The 20,756-nt window shown below is 41.0% G+C and overlaps 1 protein-coding gene across 2 annotated transcripts in view; it reads left to right on the top strand.

Annotated features, from left to right (window-relative positions):
- cntrl (centriolin) overlaps positions 1–20,756 on the top strand; it is a 121,980-nt gene that overhangs the window by 29,323 nt on the left and 71,901 nt on the right. For both annotated transcript variants that reach the window (XM_078226378.1, XM_078226379.1), the window contains exons 12-14: positions 19,023–19,176; positions 19,544–19,764; positions 20,274–20,450. In XM_078226378.1, the coding sequence (XP_078082504.1) occupies positions 19,023–19,176; positions 19,544–19,764; positions 20,274–20,450 (552 nt within the window). The remainder of the gene's footprint in view (positions 1–19,022; positions 19,177–19,543; positions 19,765–20,273; positions 20,451–20,756) is intronic.

Below are 20,756 nucleotides of genomic sequence, written 5' to 3'. Positions count from 1 at the left end.
TGCAGTAACTAGTGTTAAAGTGGGTAAGCCGGCTTTCAAGGTAAATCAAAAGTTTGATGCCATTTTAAGAGTCTGGGAATCAGGAGTTAAAGCAATTATGAATGGCCAAGGCAAATAAATCCAAGAGATCAAGTTGTAAAATCTGGATGCTGGATTATTTATTCAAGGTGGAACGAAAGCTTTGTTTAAGAGTAATTTGGAAAACTTGGATTGGATCTTGTCACGCAAACCACTGATGGAAAGCATTGTTGTGAAAGAAAATTTTGAAGCGTGGTTTTTTGGGAGTGGAGTTTGGAAACTCTCGTGTGACAATTATCTAGGGGGATATTCACTTGGGTTCAGAATGGCCAGTGTATGTGACCACAACCAACTTGTGTGTTTAAAGGGACTTTGTGTTACTGAGACAATTGTAACGTAAAACATACTTTGTAATCCGTGTTAATCTGAAAACATGTGTGTATTTGTTAAGCTAAGGGGGAAGAAAGGAGTATTGTGTCATAATCCAACTTTTCATGTTTAATGCGTGTTTCTTTGCTTGTTAAAACTAATTAGCGGTCCTGTGACTCTGTTCCTCCACATTTTTTAAAGAAAGGTTTCATTCTGGGATCTTCTGCTCCAGTTATAAACATCAACTGGGATTGTAACATGGTAAATATCTGAAAGAATATGGGTAACCCATTTAGAACATCGAACAATACAGCACAGGAGCAGGCTCTTCGGCCCACAATGTTGTGCCAAACATGACTCCAAATTAAACTAATCCCTTCTGCCTGCCCTTGGTCCATATCTCTCTATTCCTTGCATAGTCATGTACTTAATCTAAAAGCCCCTTAAACGCCTCTATTGTATCTGCCTGCACCACCGCCCCTGGCAGCATGAAACACAGTAAGAAGTTTAACAACAACAGGTTAAAGTCCAACAGGTTTATTTGGTAGCAAAAGCCACAAGCTTTTGCTACCAAATAAACCTGTTGGACTTTAACCTGGTGTTGTTAAACTTCTTACTGTGTTTACCCCAGTCCAACTCTGGCATCCCCACAGCGTGAAACAGACACCTACCACTCTCTGTGCAAAAAACTTGCCCCCCACATCTCCTTTGAACTCTCCCTCCCCCCCTCACCTTAGGTGCGTGCCCCTAGTATTAGACATTTCAACTCTGGGAAAAGGAATCTGACTGTCAACCCTATCTCTGCCTCTCATAATTTTATTGACTTCAATCTGGTTTCCCTCAGTCTCTGCCATTCCAGAGAAAACAACCCGAGTTTGTACAACCTCTTTTTATAGCTCATACCAGCATCCTGGTAAACCTCTTCGGCACCCTCTCCAAAGCCTCCACATCCTTCCTGTAATGTGGCGACCAGAATTGAACGCAATACCCCAAGTGCAGCCTAACCAAAGTTTTATAAAGCTGCAACAGGATACCCTGACTTTTATATTCAATGCCCCAATCAATAAAGGCAAGGATGCCATACCCTTCTTTACCCACCCTATCTACTTGTGTGCTCACTTTCAAGGAGCAATGGACTTAGAACATAGAACAGTACAGCACAGTACAGGCCCTTCGGCCCACGATGTTGTGCCGAACCTTTTCCGAAACCAAGATCAAGCTATCCCACTCCCTATCATTCTAGTGTGCTCCATGTGCCTATCCAATAACTGCTTGAAAGTTCCTGAAATGTCCAACTCCACTATCACAGCAGGCAGTCCATTCCACACCCCAACCACTCTCTGAGTAAAGAACCTACTTCGGACATCCCTCCTATATCTCCCTCCATGAACCTTATAGTTATGCCCCCTAGTAACAGCTACATCCACCCGAGGAAATAGTCTCTGAACGTCCACTCTATCTATCCCCCTCATCATCTTATAAACCTCTATTAAGTCGCCTCTCAACCTCCTCCGCTCTAAAGAGAAAAGCCCGAGCTCCCCCAACCTTTCCTCATAAGACCTACCCTCCAAACCAGGCAGCATCCTGGTAAATCTCCTTTGCACTCTTTCCAGTGCTTCCACATCCTTCTTATAGTGAGGTGACCAAAACTGCACACAATATTCCAAATGTGGTCTCACCAAGGTCCTGTACAGTTGCAGCATAACCCCACGGCTCTTAAACTCAAACCCCCTGTTAATAAATGCTAACACACTATAGGCCTTCTTCACAGCTCTATCCACTTGAGTGGCAACCTTTAGAGATCTGTGGATATGAACCGCAAGATCACTCTGTTCCTCCACATTCCTCAGAACCCTACCTTTGACCATGTAATCCGCATTCAAATTTGTCCTACCAAAATGAATCACATCGCACTTATCAGGGTTAAACTCCATCTGCCATTTTTCGGCCCAGCTCTGCATCCTATCAATGTCTCTTTGCAGCCTCCACCTCATCCACTACTCCACCAATCTTGGTGTCATCCGCAAATTTACTGATCCACCCTTCAGCCCCCTCCTCCAAGTCATTGATAAAAATCACAAATAGCAGAGGACCCAGCACTGATCCTTGTGGTACACCGCTGGTAACTGGTCTCCAGTTTGAAAATTTTCCATCCACCACCACCCTCTGTCTTCTATGAGATAGCCAGTTACTTATCCAATTGGCCAAATTTCCCTCTATCCCACACCTCCTTACTTTCTTCATGAGCCGACCATGGGGGACCTTATCAAACGCCTTACTAAAATCCATGTATATGACATCAACTGCTCTACCTTCATCGACACACTTAGTTACCTCCTCAAAAAATTCAATCAAAGTTGTGAGGCAAGACTTACCCTTCACGAATCCGTGTTGACTATCCCGGATTAAGCTGCAATTTTCTAAATGGTCGTAAATCCTATCCCTCAGGACCTTTTCCATTAACTTACCGACCACCGAAGTAAGACTAACCGGCCTATAATTACCAGGGTCATTCCTATTTCCTTTCTTGAACAGAGGAACAACATTCGCCACTCTCCAGTCCTCTGGCACTATCCCCGTGGACAGTAAGGACCCAAAGATCAAAGCCAAAGGCTCTGCAATCTCATCCCTTGCCTCCCAAAGAATCCTAGGATATATCTCATCTGGCCCAGGGGACTTATCGACCTTCAGGTTTTTCAAAATTGCTAATACATCTTCCCTCAGAACATCTGCCTCCTCCAGCCTATCAGCCTGTATCACACTCTCATCCTGAAAAACATGGCCCCTCTCCTTGGTGAACACTGAAGAAAAGTATTCATGCATCGCCTCTCCTATCTCTTCTGACTCCATGCACAAGTTCCCACTAGTGTCCTTGACCTGCCCTAACCTCACCCTGGTCATTCTTTTATTCCTCACATAAGAGTAAAAAGCCTTGGGGTTTTCCTTGATCCGACCCGCCAAGGACTTCTCATGCCCCCTCCTTGAACCTCAAGATCCCTCTGTACATCAGTGCTGTTCAGGGTCCTGCCATCAACTGTATATTTACCCTTAACATTTGATCTCCCAAAGTGCAATACCTCACACTTGCCCGGATTAAACTCCATCTGCCATTTCTCCGTCCATATCTGCAACTGATGTATATCCTGCTGTATCCTTTGACAACCTTCTACACTATCCACAACTTCACCTATCTTTGTGTTGTTTGCAAACTTATTAACCCACTCATCTATGTTTTCATCTAAGTCATTTATATATATACCACAAGCAGCAGAAGTCCCAGTATGGGTCACTGCGAGGCACCGCTAGTCACGGACCTCCAGCTAGAAAAACATTCTTCCACCACTACTCTCTAACTTCTTCGGGCAAGCCAATCCTGAATCCAAGCAGCCAAGTCACAGTGGATCCCGTGTATCTTAATCTTTTGGATGAGCCTACCATGAGGGACCTTGTCGAAAGCCTTACTAAAATCCATTTGGCAACATCCACTGCTCTAACCTCATCGATCACCTTCGTCACCTCCTTGAAAAAATCAATCAAATTAGTAAGACATGACCTGCTCCACACAAAGCCATACTGTCTTTCCCTAATTAGGCCATGCTTTTCCAAATACGCGTAAATCTCATCCCTAAGAATCCTCTCCAATAGCTTCCCAACCATCGATCTGAGACTTACTGGTCTATAATTTCCTGGGTTATCCCTTTTTCCTTTCTTGAACAGAGGAACAACATTAGCTACTTGTCAGTCCTCTGGGACCTCTCCAATGTCTAGCGAGGTTACAAAGATCTTTGTCAGGCCCCAGCAATCTCCTCTCTTGCTTCTCTCAATAACCTGGGGTAGACCCCATCAGCCCCTGTGGATCCCATCAGCCCTAAGGTGACTTAGCCACCTTAATGCTCTTCAAGAGACCAACACCACTTCTTTCTTGATCTCAAAATATCATAGCCTATTTGCATGCTCCACACTAATCTCACTATCCTCCATGTCCTTCTCCTTGGTGAATGCTGACACAAAGTACTCATTTAGGATCTCACCCAGATCCTCTGCCTCCAAGCATAAGTTCCCTCCTTTATTCTTGAGTGGTCCTACCCTCGACCTAGTTATCCTCTTGTTTTTAATGTATGGATAAGATACCTTGGGATTCTCTTTAACTGTACTTGCCAAGGTCATTTCATGGCCCCTCCTTGCTCCCCATATTCCCTACTTGAGTTCTTCCTGCTTTCTTTATGTTCCTCACGGACCCTGTCTGGCTTTAGCTCCCTAAACCTTACATATGCTTCTTTTTCCCTTTTGGCTAAATTCACAACCTCCCTCATCATCCAAGGATCCCTTACCTTACCATCTTTGTTCTTCCTCCTTACTGGAACATGCCCATCCACAACTCTGATCAGTAGGTCTTTAAACAACTCCATATGTCAAATGTGGACTTGCCCGACATCTACCGCTCCCAATTAACTTTCTCTAGCTCCTACCTAATACTGTTGTAATTTGCCCTCCCCCAATTTAGTACTTCCCGCAAGGTCCTTATTCATAACTATGTTAAAACTTAAGAAGTTGTGATCACTGTTTCCAAAATGCTCTTCCACCAAAAGCTCAGTCACTTGGCCAGGCTCATTTGCCAATACAAGGCCTACTATCGCCCCTCCTCTAGTTGGACCATCCACGTACTGTGTCAAGGAACCCTCTTGGGTGCACCTAACAAATTCTGCCCTGTCTAAGCCTCTTGCTTTAAGGAAGTCCCAGTCAATATTGAGGAAGTTAAAGTCATCCACTATGACAACCCTGTTGTTATTGCATCTTTCCATTATCTGCCTACATAATTTGTTCCTTAATGTCCCCATGGCTATAGTATAATCCCAGCAGAGTGATTGCTACCCATATGACTCAGTTGGTGAGCCCTCCAGTATGTCCTTTGCAGATGTGACATTCTCCTTGCTTAGTAATGCAACTCCTCTACCTCTTTTACCTCCCTCTCTATATCGTCTAAAACATTGATACCCCAGAATGTTGAGCAGCCAGTCCTGCCCATCTCTCAATCAAGTCTCTGTATTGGCTACAACAATGCTCTGATCCAGGCTCGAAGCTCATCTGCCTTATCTATAATACTCCTTGAAATAAACACACTTCAGCCCATCAGTCCCATTGTGTTCACTAACCTGTCCCTGCCTATCATCCTTTCAGACTTAATGATCCTAACTTCTACCTTCCCCTCAATCCCTCCACTTGCTGACCTGCTGTTCTGATTCTGTGAAGTTAAATGAACATAACCTTTCCACAGGGCATAAATAACAGTAGCTTGGAAGTATTTTCTAAGTCAAGTGACAGATTGTGTTCAAAGGTTGTTTGTCCTACTCTGTATGAATGCATTAGGTAAATATGAAGTGCTCTGTCTACTTTAAAATATCACTTTAGAGATTACAACTAATGTTTTTTTTAGAAAAGTTTCTATTTGTGAATGTTGTTGTGTAAATACAGTACTTAATGAGGCAGATTTTTCTGAAATGTATCTGAACAGCACATGCTGCAATTAATGTCCTAATCTGTAGCAACCTGGAATGGAAAGAGATAAGCTGTGAATTATAAAATACAACCAGTTGCTGGGTATGTTGTCCTGCTCTGCCCGTTGGCTTCACAAAAACAGCATCTTGCTCATAAACTCCCCGTGATTTTCATGTTACACTTACGCATTACGCATTAATTAGCCACAGAAAGTAATATCTAGTAAATTAATCATGTATGTACCTTTTAATGATGTGATAATTGTTAATGACTTCCAATCAATCTCCTTTACCCAGAAAATGAGCAATTATAAGTGTGGAGATTCTAAGGATATCCATTTTTTACATTCTTTTTCTAAACATTTTCCTTGCCTTTCTTTTCTCCCTTTCAATCCATTCATTCTTTCCCCCATGAACCTCTCTGTACCTGATTTGACATTTAATTCATCCTCCTGTCAGTTCTTCCTCTGTTTATTTCTCTAGCCTTTAATCTCATTGGTTATGGGGAAGAGCGTACAGAAGAAATTTACTCAAAAGGTTGCAGGGATGAAGGATTGCGTAAACTGGAGACTGGAGCAACTCGGGTTGTTTTCTTTAAAGCAGGGAAGACCAGGAGGAGATTTGACAAAACTCTTCAAATAATGAAGAGTTTAGATAAAGAAACAGTTTCAAATGGCTGAAGGGTTGGTACAATAAGAAGTCTCACAACACCAGGTTAAAGTCCAACAGTTTATTTGGTGACAAAAGCCATTAGCTTTCGGCGCGCTGCTCCTTCGTCTGGTAAGTGGGAGTTCTGTTCACAAACAGGGCATATAAAGACACAAACTCAATTTACAAAATAATGGTTGGAATGCGAGTCTTTACAGGTAATCAAGTCTTAAAGGTACAGACAATGTGAGTGGAGAGAGCGTTAAGCACAGGTTAAAGAGATGTGTATTGTCTCCAGACAGGACAGTTAGTGAGATTTTGCAAGCCCAGACAAATCGTGAGGGTTACAGATGGTGTGACATGAACCCAAGATCCCGGTTGAGGCTGTCCTCGTGTGCGGAACTTGGCTATCGGTCTCTGCTCAGCGACTCTGCGTTGTCATGTGTCGTGAAGGCAGCCTTGGAGAACGCTTACCTGAAGATCAGAGACCGAATGCCCGTGACCGCTGAAGTGTTCCCCAACAGGAAGTGAATACTCTTGCCTGGTGATTGTCGAGCGGTGTTCATTCATCCGTTGTCGTAACGTCTGCATGGTCTCCCCAATGTATCATGCCTCGGGACATCCTTTCCTCCAGAGTATCAGGTAGACAACGTTGGCCGAGTTGCAAGAGTATGTACCGTGTACCTGGTGGATGGTGTTTTCACGTGAGATGATGGCATCCGTGTCGATGATCCGGCACGTCTTGCAGAGGTTGCTGTGGCAGGGTTGTGTGGTGTTGTGGTCACTGTTCTCCTGAAGGCTGGGTAGTTTGCTGTGGACAATGGTCTGTTTGAGGTTGCGCAGTTGTTTGAAGGCAAGAAGTGGGGGTATGGAGATGGCCTTGGCAAGATGTTCGTCTTCATCAATGACATGTTGAAGGCTCCAGAGAAGATGTCGTAGCTTCTCCGCTCTGGGGAAGTACTGGACGATGAAGGATACTCTGTCCGCCATGTTCCGTGTTTGTCTTCTGAGGAGGTCGGTGCGGTTTTTCGCTGTGGCGCGTCGGAACTGTCGATCGATGAGTCGAGCGCCATATCCTGTTCTTATGAGGGCATCTTTCAGCATCTGGAGGTGTCTGTTGTGATCCTCCTCATCTGAGCAGATCCTGTGTATACGGAGGGCTTGTCTGTAGAGGATGGCTTTAACGTGTTTAGGGTGGAAGCTGGAGAAGTGGAGCATCGTGAGGTTATCTGTGGGCTTGCGGTACAGTGAAGTGCTGAGGTGACTGTCCTTAATGGAGATGCGTGTGTCCAAGAATGCAGCCGATTCTAGAGAGTAGTCCATGGTGAGTCTGATGGCGAGATGGAACTTATTGATGTCATCATATAGTTGTTTCAGTGATTGTTCACCATGAGTCCCAAGGAAGAAAATGTCATCGATGCATCTAGTGTATAGCATCGGTTGAAGGTCCTGTGTGGTGAAGAGGTCTTGTTCAAACCTGTGCATTCTCCATGGCGGCCTTCATGACACATGACAACGCAGAGTCGCTGAGCAGAGACTGATAGCCAAGTTCCGCACACATGAGGACGGCCTCAACCGGGATCTTGGGTTCATGTCACACTATCTGTAACCCCATGACTTGCCTGGGCTTGCAAAATCTCACTAACTGTCCTATCTGGAGACAGTACACATCTCTTTAAACTGTTCTTAATGCTCTCTCCACTCACATTGTCTGTACCTTTAAGACGTGATTACCTGTAAAGACTCACATTCCAACCATTATTTTGTAAATTGAGTTTGTGTCTTTATATGCCCTGTTTGTGAACAGAACTCCCACTTACCTGACAAAGGAGCAGCGCTCCGAAAGCTAGCGGCTTTTGCTACCAAATAAACCAGTTGGACTTTAACTTGGTGTTGTGAGACTTCTTACTGTGTTTACCCCAGTCCAACGCCGGCATCTCCACATCATGAAGTGTTGGTGACCAGAGGACACAGATTTAAGGTGATAGGCAAAAGACCAGAGGTGACATGCAACTGGTGGTTAGGATTTTGAATGCATTACCTGATTCAAGAGTAAACTTTAAAAGGGAGTTGGATAAATATTTGGAGGGAAAGAAATTGCAGGAATATGGGAAACAAGCAGGGCAGTGGGACCAACTGGATTGCTCTTCAAAAGTGCTAGTTCAGACTCAGTGGGTCAAATGGCCTCTGTTGCTTCACTTTTTAATGATTCTATAACTCAGTTATTTGACACTGGGGATCGACCTTGCGTCTGATCTCATAATCAATGACATGGTTTGACTATTTTTCTTGTGTATTGATTAACAAAATGGAACACAGTTCTCAAGGTATGGCCATGGTTCTGTGTTTTAATATGGTATTAACTTATACCCAAATAAACTAACAGTATAATTAAACATCCTATTTGCTTTTGGGTTTAGAACAGGATATATTAGAATCATTATGAAAGGGCATATTAGAATTTTTCTGTATTTTTTCTTATATTTACATGACTACTTGCATACATTTCAACCATCTATGTTTTTACACAAAAAATAGTTTTTTAAGGCACTGCTGTGGGAACTATTGTGAGATCAGGAGACCTCATCACAGCATGCACTGGTATTCAAAATTAAAGCTGTAGCAACAAAAGGAGACAGGAGCCTTGAGCAGTAAAGGGGAAAGCTCAAAGCTGCTGAGCGTAGAGCAAAAGCATTGGACGGGGAGAGGGAAGAAGAGTGAAGAACCTGAGAAAATAGAGATGAGAGGAGTAGGGAGCCCAAGTACAGCTCTGAAAAGGTGAGAAATAACTGTGTGCCAGTGTGAGCTGGGTACAGAGTTGGAGAGTGATAACATGAACTAAAAGGGGAGTCGAATTAATGTTAATATGATCTGGTGTGATTTGAAAAGAAAAGTGTCTTACTGAACTGGGGAAGTAGAGCGGATGGGGAAGTGTGCTTCTTGTGAATGAAGTTTATTGGAGAGGGAGAGTGCCTTTGTGGACTTGAGTTACAATAGAGAGCATGTGAGAATAGCAAAGGGAGGAGGGTGTATGTGAAATGAGGGACAGTTGGAGGGGATACAGTGCCCCTGAACAAAATGAAGCTGGAGTGGCTCTGTGAAAAGGATAGGGTGACTGCTGGGATACCTTTTGGAGAGAGAATCTGCCAATTTCACTGTAATAAAATGTTCAAAATTAGCCGTGGTAAACATTTGTTTGCGTAAAAGATTGAATTTTTTCTGAGGGAGTATGCCCTCGACCCTCATTGTAATGTCTCATCATGGGCTATTATTTGGAATGCATATCGACAATTCTAAATTTGTTTTAAAAAGTTTAAAGTTTATTTATTAATGTCACAATAGGCTTACGTTAACACTGCAATGAAGTTACTGTGAAAATCCCCTAGTCGCCACACTCCGGTGCTTGTTTGGGTACACTGAGGGAGAATTTAGCACGGCCAATGCACCTAACCAGCATTTCCTTTGGACTGTGGGAGGAAACCCATACAGACACAGGCAGAACATGCAGACTCTGTACAGTGACCCGAGGTCAGAATTGAACCTGGTCCCTGGCGCTGTGAGACAGCAGTGCTAACCACTGTGCCACTGTGCCGTTCAGATTTGTTCAGACCTCAGTTCTAATTAATTAGACTGCTTTCAATTTCCCTCTTTGCTATTGGATATTTCTTTGTAAAAAAATCTACAAATAGTCAATGTCCTGTTCATTACAGAATACAAAATGCTGCAACATACAGCAAATAAAGGGTCAGAATTAAGGCTTTCTGAGGTTGCATGTCCCATATCTACCCAAAGCACATTTTTACCAGAGGTTTTGTGTTCTTGTCCATTCCCCCCATCATCTGCAGTACAAGTGAAGGCCTGTGCCTTACTGCACTTTCAACATAATTCAGATTTGCATAATACATCTAATGTAAAATTAATCAGGATTTGGAATGCTCTGCCTGAAAATATGGTGGAAACTGATTTCATAAATAGTTTTATAAAGGAGTTGAACAGATACTGGAGGATGAGAAACTTGTGGAGTTATGGGCAAAAAGCAGGAATGTGGGACAATGCATAACTGTTCTTTCAAAGGGCCAGAGTAGGAACATTGGGCCAAATGGCCTCCTTCAGTGCACATGTTTCCTCAATTTTATTTCATAAAAAAGTTAATGAGAGTAGAGGCAAGAGAATAATACTACTTTTCACTCATTTTTTGCTTGCAGCAACTTTGCAACTTTCAATTTTGTAATTTTTCTGAAGCCGTTTGTCAGCATTTACGAGCCTAGCGTGTCATGTAATCTACTTGACATTCTTTAATTTTCCATAATTTATATGTGAATTTTTTGGAAGGCAGTTTTACTTTGCATTTGAGCCTGTTTGTAACTTAGTAATAGGTATATTGGCCAAAACATCAGAGTTGATTTGTGATGATATCCTTTCTGAAGAATTAATTGTTGAGAAACAATGACACATTTATCCAGTGTTAATTTGCCAGAGTGTGAAAAAGGATTGCATGCCGTGAATAATTAGTTTGACTGACTGAATTGTGAAATGTTTGCAAGTGATCACACCAAAATGGGATGGTAGTTTTGGTGACAATGCCTTCCTTTTACTCTGGAATCTTAGTTTAAATTTTCATCAGTGTCAGCTGCTGAAGCTGACATTATCCCCCGCTTTGAAAATTCATATCCTTCCTTATAAAGATTCAAGATTAGATTCAGTGATACTTCTACACACAGTATCTGCACATCCCACAGGAACACACAAGCAGTGTTGTTTCACCCGTTGATAGAATCGATCCCACAAAATTGCACTGCCTATAGTTAGTGGAAAGTATCATGACATCTCAATTTTAAGTTGAAGTTTCTGGCAATTAAATAAGAAACTCCAGATGCCCCTGATTGTTGAGCTAACATACAAAGAACAAAGAAAAAACATATATTGGTTATGGTAAATTCATGGGGGAGAGCAATTATGATTACTGGTGAACAAGTCTGCTGATTATATAGTAATTGTACTGATTGTGCTGTGTTGCATGTCTAATCTGTTATGACCATAAAAAGATATAATTTTAGCAATTTTTAAACTGCACTTAAAGGCTGATGTGCTTTGCTAAGACCTGGGTTATCACAACTGGTCATTGAAAGAGTTAAATGCTCGCAGTGTAGACTGAATGTAAGAAATGGCTTTGGGACTTCTTTTGTTCTAATCAAAGTGCGGCTTGTGATCCACATTCTTAGAATTCAGAAGGTATGATGCAGCTAAATAGTGTGGACAGCTGTGGGCTATCTCAAGGTTTTCTTTGTGAACCCAGTCTGTTTTGCAGTGTTACTTTCAAGTTTAGCCAATCTAATGTGTAGATATGTTGCAATAGCAAAACTGTTTGAAAATAAATGAGTTTCCTTTAATTCTAGAAGAGTGGCTGAGTTGATGTCAATAGTTACGTTAATGCTTACAATTCAGGTTTGAGGCCTGTTCAGCTTGGGTAGCTGACTAAAGAAAAAAATCTTTTGAAATCATGCCAAAAAGGAGCATAATTAGGATTACTGCTGGATGCATTAATTGATCATATCATTCAGTTATTAAGTAGTACGTTGATGATTTATACTGTATCTTGTTAAAAGTGAAACTTAACAAATCTTTCAGTTGACCGTATATGTGTAGCGTTCTTGGTTGGTTTGTATGCTTTTGTGGCTGGCAGTTAGCTATAAGTGAGAGCTGCAGGAGCGCTGCCTCCGGGGAGATTAGAGAAGCAGTTAGATCAGCTGCTTTGGATTGGCTGTACAAAGCACTTCCTGTGTTGTGATTTGAAGCATGTGGCTTAACTGCAATTCTCCGGAAAACGAGCAGGCTGATCTCCATCATGCTCTTGCAGTAATGTTTCAAAACAAGTGAGTGAAAAAGCTTTGACTAAAGTTTTAAGAAGTTTCTTCAAGTTCGATGGGCTCTAGGTCAGCGAAACCAGTGTAATGAGAACAGGAAGTTTGAAGGAAAGGGAGCTGGCTGAGGCATTTGACTTGTAGCTCGTTTAGGTGGAGTAGAGGAACTTGCTTTTGTACACCATTTGAAACTTTTAAAATTTATCAGAAGCAGAATTTAAAGAATTGTTTTGCGGTATACAATATCGATATGTTTACGGTGCAGGCATCTTCCTGTTTGCCAGCTGCGTATTTGATTTCTTCATGAGGATACAAGCTGCATTGTGTTGAGTGTGGAGTTTACATCTTGTGCAATTTACGTGTTTTTTATTGTGTTTCTGGATTATTTATGGCAAAAGGAACAGAAAATACAGATTAAGGTAATAGTGTGTTACTATAGGTGTTTTATTTGATAGTTATTGATAACATCAGACTATGAGTTCCAGTAGTTTCAACCTTTTAAGTATTAACTGCTTTGTACACCTTACAAATTGCATTATTATGTTATATATTGGTTGTATTTTGGCTACAAAAGTATTTTTGTGCTCTCCAATGCTGGAAAATTGAGGATTTAAATGTTATACAGAACCAAAGAATAATCTCAAATTTCTTTGAATAAGCTGATGAAAATCATTTTTTAAAAAAAGGATTTTAGTTTCTATTATAATCCGCACAGGCTTGAATATTCAGGTACATTCATATTTTTAAAATTGAGTTCTAAAACTTTGGTATTAAAGAGAAATCTGACTGATTTAACATCCTCTTAGTATTTTAAGAATGCAGCGACACTGCTTGTAGGCAAGCAGCAACCTCCAAAAAGGTCAATAGCAAAGGACAAAAAATAAATATGGAGGAAGAACACAGCCACCACTTAGCAAATCATTTGTAGAACACTCACAAAGTGATAGCAGTTTCGCTAGAAACAAAGTTATCATATCCAATAGCAGAAAAGGAGATACTAAACGTGGAGCAAAATGTCACAATTAGGTTGACATTGATGAACCTCACAGGTTTAATTTTTGCAGTTTATTGCAGCTGTGATTAGATGAGTCCAGATTTCAGCTGACATCAGAGGTTGAGTTGTGCCCAGGCTAACCAAAGGGGTTAAAAACAAAGAAAATTACAGCACAGGAACAGGCCCTTCGGCCCTCCAAACCTGTGCCGACCATGTTGCCCGACTGAACTAAAACCCCCGACCCTTCTGGGGACCATAACCCTTTATTCCCAGCCTATTCATGTATTTGTCAAGACGCCTCTTAAAAGTCACGATCTTATCTGCTTCCACTACCTCCCCCAGCAGCGAGCTCCAGGCACCCACTACCCTCTGTGTAAAAAAGACTTGCCTCGTACATCTCCTTGAAACGTGCCACTCCCACCTTAAACCTATGCCCCCTAGTAATTGACTCTTCCATGCTGGAAAAAAGCTTCTGACTATCCATTCTGTCCATGCCCCTCATAATCTTGTAGACTTCTATCAGGTCGCCCCTCAGCCTCCGTTGTTCCAGTGAGAACAAACCAAGTTTCTCCAACCTCTCCTCATAGCTAATGTCCTCCATACCAGGCAACATCCTGGTAAATCTTTTCTGTAGTGTGGCAACCAGAATTGAACACTATATTCCAAGTGCGACCTAATTAAGGTTCTATAAAGCTGCAACATGACTTGCCAATTTTTAAACTTAATGCCCCGGCTGATGAAAGCAAGCATGCCATATGCCTTCTTGACTACCTTCTCCACCTGCGTTGCCACTTTCAGTGACCTCTGTATCTGTACACCCGGATTCCTCTGCCTATCAATATTCTTAAGGGTTCTGCCATTTACTTCAAAGGGACGATCCTTTAAAACAGAGATGAGGAGGATTTTCTTCAGCCATAGAGTGGTGAATCTATGGAACTCTTTGCGGCAGACGACTGTGGAGGCTAGGTCATTGAGTGTCTTTAAGACAGGGACAGATAGGTTCTTGATTAATAAGGGGATCAGGGGTTATGGGGAAAAGGCAGGAGAATGGGGATGAGAAAAGTATCAGCCATGATTGAATGGTGAAGCAGACTTGATGGGCCAAGTGGCCTAATTCTGCTCCTAAAAAAGTTTATTTATTATTCACAAGTAACGCTTACATTAACACTGCAATGAAGTTACTGTGAAATTCCCTTAGTCACCACACTCCGGTGCCTGTTCGGGTCAATGCACATCTTTCAGACTGTGGGAAGAAACCAGAGCACACGGAGGAAACCGATGCAGACACAGGGAGAACACGGAAACTCCACACACACAGTGACCCAAGCCGGGAATCGAATCCCGGTCCCCATCAGGTCTTGGCTAAGAATGGGATTATGCAGGGGCCTGAGCAGACAGTGGGATTTTGGTCAGGTCTGGACTGAGGGCAACATTATGATTTAGTCTGGGTTCATGGCAAAATGTGGAGATGCCGGCGTTGGACTGGGGTAAACACAGTAAGAAGTCTAACAACACCAGGTTAAAGTCCAACAGGTTTATTTGGTAGCAAAAGCCATTAGGTTTCGGAACAGGCTGTCCCTTTATCAGGTGGGTGGGAGTTCTGGGAGAAGGTAGGTTGTGTCATACGGATTCAGCAGTCAGGTTGGATCAGGATTTATCGTAGCATACAGGTTAATGAGAGGATGTGCCTACATCCTCAGTGCCCCATTTTATATTTCTTTTAAATTAAATTTTATCCCCTCTCTGTCTAGAAAGATAAATTATTTTAAAAGTTTGCCAGAAATGTGCCAACTGTTTATGAAGGATGAAAGCAGTGTCATTATAGATAGGTCCAAAGGTCAATTTATACTCATTAACGATGGATTCAAATTGAATGGTGACTTCTGAATCACTAGACACAGTCATGCAGAATTTAATTCAAACATTCTTATCAAATAAGGCTTATTACTGTGAAAAGAGAAAAATATAGGCTTCTATAAATGTGCAATTATCATAATTCTATGAATTTGGAATCTGTACCCTATAAACTCTTCAGATAAACGTATTAGAACTTTGTTACACAGCACAGTAAGGCTGAGCATGTGACTATGCACACAGTCTGAAATAAATATGTGCTGTCTTAAAATTATTTGAGTTTCTGCAGCTTTATTTTTATTGCTGTGCCATTTTAGAAGTAGCTTTGAAATAAAAAAGAAAGCACCACAGCTGTTTAGAATAAGTGTGGTTCTGAGCGAGAAACTTATGAATCGGGTTCCAAATTATCACTACATCATCCTTCATAATTATTTTATTATGATCAATTTAATTTGCAACATACCTAAATGTATGTCCATAGATCATTAAAATCCAATATCTATTTATATGCCCTTTTTAGTCACTGACAAGAATGTTCTGTTAATTGTCCCTTTTATACAGTAAAAATGGTTTTAAGGTTGGTTTGTCATCTAGTTAATTGCATACATGAGCAGTAGATTAATGTTCTCATTCTTCTCATACATTTGTAAATACTAATTTATTCATTCGGGTCATTCTAACCTAATTACTTATTAACCACGTTCTTTTGAATTGTTGTAAATATGAAGTGGCAGAAATGGCATTTTCTGACTAGCAGTACCTGGGAGTGGTGATACTGTTGGTGATATCTGTAGCTTAGATCTGGTGGCAGTAGTAAAAATGCAATTGGCGGGCTCTTTTCACTTTTCAATTGTGGACAGGTGAGTGATCATAGTATGGAGCTATAGCCAAACTGTTTAAATTGTGCATAATTGGTTAGTGTATCCACCAACTGCCACTGGAAGCAGCTGAGACATAATGCCACAGAATATATTTTTATCTATGTAAATGGTAAGTGTTATACCTGAGAGAAGTTTCAACTTTGAATTAAGTTCGTGCCTTGGATATTTCAATAAAATTCTTTTAAATATTTCATGAGATGGTGAAATGATGACAAGCCATTTTCAAGCAATGTGGTGCTCTGAAAATGCACACAAAAAAAGTGCAATGATTCCTATAATTGTAACACAAGGCAACCATTTGTGAATTGATAAAATTGTGTATCATTAGTTTCCGTAATCATTAGTTTCTGTAATAATTTCCTTTTTGCATTAGTGCATATTACCCGCTAAGGTAAGGCTCATAAAAACGATTCTTGTAAACTTTAATTCTTTTAAAATGGTGCTTAACTGGCTCTGAAATGCTGTCAATTCATATAAACCTTATATAGCAGCAGTTATGCCTTATGGATTATCTATCAACCCTGCAATAAGACCACCATTGTACCTCAGACATAAGACTGTATACCTTCGATAGAGAATTTCCTTGTTTGGAAACAGGAATAACTAATTTGACTGTCATTGGGTTAATTTTCCCCATGGTTACAAAAGACTAGTTAGCATAAACTAAATCAGGTTGATGGGAAGAAGGGTGGAAATCCATTATATCAGATTATCACCAATTTGCTCATTTATAATGCCATAAGTGCCCACCTTTCTGCAGTTAAATGTATTAAAATTGTGCTACAGGGTATCATTTAGATCCCCGTTGAATTTCCTATAATGCTCACTTAGTTATTTACCTGTATAAAATTGGCCGCAGTCCTAGATTATGCTTTTCATAGAATCCCTACAGTACAGAAAGAGGCCATTTGGCCCATCAAGTTTTCACCGACTCTCTGACAGAATATCTTACCAGGCACTCTTTCCCTCCCCACCCTATTCCCATAACCCTGGACATTCACCATAACTAATCCATCTAACCTGCACATCTTTGGACTGTGGGAGGAAACTGGAGCACCCGGAGGAAACCCACATAGACGTGGGGAGAACCTGCAAACTCCACAGTCACCCAAGGCTGGAATCCATGCTGGGTCCCTGGCGCTGTGAGGTTGCAGTGCTGACCATTGTGCCACCGTGCCACCATTTTAGTGGAATGTGTTTGGAACTCCCACAGTAAGATTTGAGCAACATTTTGAGGCTATTTCTCAAACAGTTTTGCTTAATTTTTGTTTTTTCTCCTATCTCCAATAAACTTTGTACCAAATGTTATGGTATTCTTTTATTGTATTATTCTTTTTACCTAATGTCACTGATATTGACCAGTGACTTTCCTAATCAGCATTCTCTCCTCTAACTCACTAACTTTTTAGGAGAAGATTCGATAATGGAAGGATGCCAGGCAGAGGGGTTGCATTAGAGGCAGACTTCACCCGTCTACAAGCATCCTCCATTAATATTTACAGGCATGATTTACCTAACTTGCAATGATGATATGGAACCAGCTGGCCCAGCTCTAAGTCAGCATCAAGCCAGATGAAGAGCTTTGTTAACATGCACCTTATGATAGTTAATGACAGTAAAACCACCAGTACCCACAAGTCGTCTTATGTATTGTTGTTCCAGGCATGTTAAATTGCTGCTAAGAGTAAGATGCTTAGGAAAAACAGGCACAGTTAACAAGGCTATCACTTCGTTCTGCATCGAGTTGGGAATGTTGTGCTGCTCTGTTATTTGACCACAGACTCAGTTTCTTGTCTCCATACATTTTGTAGAATCCCTACAGTGCAGAAGGAAGCCATTCAGCCCATTGTGTCTGCACTGACTGTCTGACAGAGCACCCCAGCCAGACACAATCCCCGTAACCCCATGAATTTACCCTGGTAATCCTCCTAACCTATGCATCTTGGCACACTAAGGGACAATATAGCATGACCAGTCACCTAACCTAAACATCTTTGAACTGTGGGAGGAAACCCACGCAGACACGGGGTGAACGTGCAAACTCCACACAGTCACCCAAGGCTGGAATTGAACCCCCGGGTCCCTGGCGCTGTGTGGCAGCATTGCTAACCACCATGCCACAACTTATTGTTCTAGCCACAGGGTTGTGCCAGATGTTTTAATTACTCATACAGTCTTTAGAACAATTGAAATATAAATGTAAAATATTATAAGCCTTTCTAAAGAAACCAACATTTTTATTTTTATTCGTATCTAGATGCTTATCTTTATGTGGTGCTTTCGTTTATCCATCATTTCTTTTAATCAGCCCTTTAAGGACTGCCAATGTACAAGCTCTGATCCATCCTCTAAAGAAATCCTAAAATGAGGCCTAGTATGGTTAGGGCACTTGACCATACAATAAAACTAAAGCTAAGACTGCAAAGTCCGAGCCTGAATAGAAAATCTATCCTACTTAAAAAGCATAAAAGCATGGGAAGTTTGGAATTCTGTTTCTCCTCTTTTTATTTGATAGCTATGGTTATTTTTCCCAATCCCATGCTTCTCTTTTGGATTGTTGGACAATGCCAAGGCAACTGCACACTGTCCAAAGGAGCTTTGCTACTGTCCAGAAGCTATACTCCCATTTCTTGGTGCTTACTCAGAGTGACATACTGTCGGCTCTTGTACAAAACAACATGTTGGAGGTACAGTTCTTCTGGTTATATTAATGGCACATTGAAACATAGATATGAAGTTATTAAATAGATATTATCTATTATTAAAATAAATTAGAGGATAAAGAGTTGACAATCCATAACTTTTTATTCAAATATTTATACAAAATGCAGTCAAGACTTAATTAAATTGTGGCATTTATTATTTGCAACAACTCAAATTAAATAGCATTGTTTTTTCTTAGGTACATTTGAAAGCTCAAATGATCAGTAAAACCCAACAACTTGACATGATGTCCAAGCAATACAAGCAGTTAGAGAAGCGTCTGGAAGAAATGCTGTCTAGAATTGTTAAGGAAACAGAAGATATCAAGGATCTGGAAGAGCAGCTGACAGAAGGTAGCTAATAAGAATAGTATTTTATTTTTTGAGGAAGGCTCCTACGTGACCAACCTGAATACTCTGTTGAAATTTTAAGAGAATCTCTAAGGAACAAAGTGTGTAAAGAGCTGAGTTTTTTTCCTTATTTTAAGTTAAACATCAGATCAAAATGAGGGTCCAAACCTAAATATTGGGATGGAGGAGACAACCTGTTCCTTTTAATAAATCTGCATATCAATGCCTAAAGAAAGAATTGTGATTTAATGAGTTATATTGTTTGCAATATTTAATGCTGCTGAATTAATCAGAATTCCCAAATGGTATGCATAGCAAGTGATGTGACAAGTGCTTTAAGGGTTAACTTGTCCTAATGTATTTTTAATAGGCCAGATAGCAGCTAATGAGGCACTGAAGCGAGACCTGGAGGGGATTATTGCTGGGTTGCAGGAGTATTTGGAGAGCGTGAAAGGGCAGGCAAAACAAGCCCGGGAGGAATGCACAGAGCTGCAGAAGGAAAAGGAGGCACTGTTGCATCGATTGGCTGAGCTGGAGCAACAGAAGAATCAGCTCGAAATTGTTGCCATGGATGCAGAGCATTTGCGAAAGGTATGTATTTGAGTGCATTCAGAACTCTATGGAACTGTACCATTTCCCTACAGAAGAGAGGTGATCGCAATAAACATTTAAGGATAAATGTTCACAAAATATATAGATTTACAATTCCGCTCCACTTTCACATAAAATTATTTTATTTGATGATCATGATAAAGGGCTTAATCTCAACTACCTAGTCATAATCTGAAATGTACCTACCAAATCAGCAGCTGCAGATAAGAATAGAAATTGACCATCAATATTTATAATGTATTGTTGTAAAATAACAACAATAAAGTTGCTTGTTTATATTAATGTTTCCATTTTCCCTGTTATAATTATACAAACAACACGTTATAGAAGTAAAGATGTATTTTCAATTAATACACTTACTGCAGGTGTAATATAGATACATCTCTGGTTAAATAATAAGTAATAGATTTACTTGGAAGAATATTGGTAACCTGAACCTTATTGAGTTTTCAGTAAGCTACAGAGTCCACGTTTACTTCTCATTGTAGGAGATGTCTGACCTGGAACATTCTTTACAAGAGCAACAGGAATTGAATGAGTCCCTGCGTCAAGCTCAGGGTGACCTCAGTGAGTATGAAGCTGAATTAGAATCTCAATTGCAAGCAAGAGATACGGAAGCAAACCAGCTTAGAGAAGAATTGCAGCGACTTCAGAAGCTCAGTCAAGTAAGTTACAATCTGAGTGTTTGATTCTTATTTTCCCAAAGGTGTCATGTTTATTTTTATTTATGTGTCTTGAAAAATATGGGTGCCAACTTTCTGCCAAAAAACCTAAGTGCCCAATAGGCTGGAAAATGGGAGCTTTTCCCGCCCGTTTTTTGGGCGAACATAGTCGGTTGAATTTCTGGTGCTCTGTGCTTCACAGAGCCCGCCAGGGAATTCACGCTGGTAGTGAGGGGGGGGGGGGACTGCAAATCCTGCCCGAGGGGCCAGCATCAGTGCACTGAGGGGCCACAGCACATGCGCACTGGT

The sequence above is a fragment of the Mustelus asterias genome, chromosome 13 (genome assembly GCF_964213995.1).
Source record: "Mustelus asterias chromosome 13, sMusAst1.hap1.1, whole genome shotgun sequence".
In the NCBI taxonomy this organism is placed as follows: Eukaryota; Metazoa; Chordata; class Chondrichthyes; order Carcharhiniformes; family Triakidae; genus Mustelus; species Mustelus asterias.
This window is presented reverse-complemented; position numbering and strand designations above follow the sequence as displayed.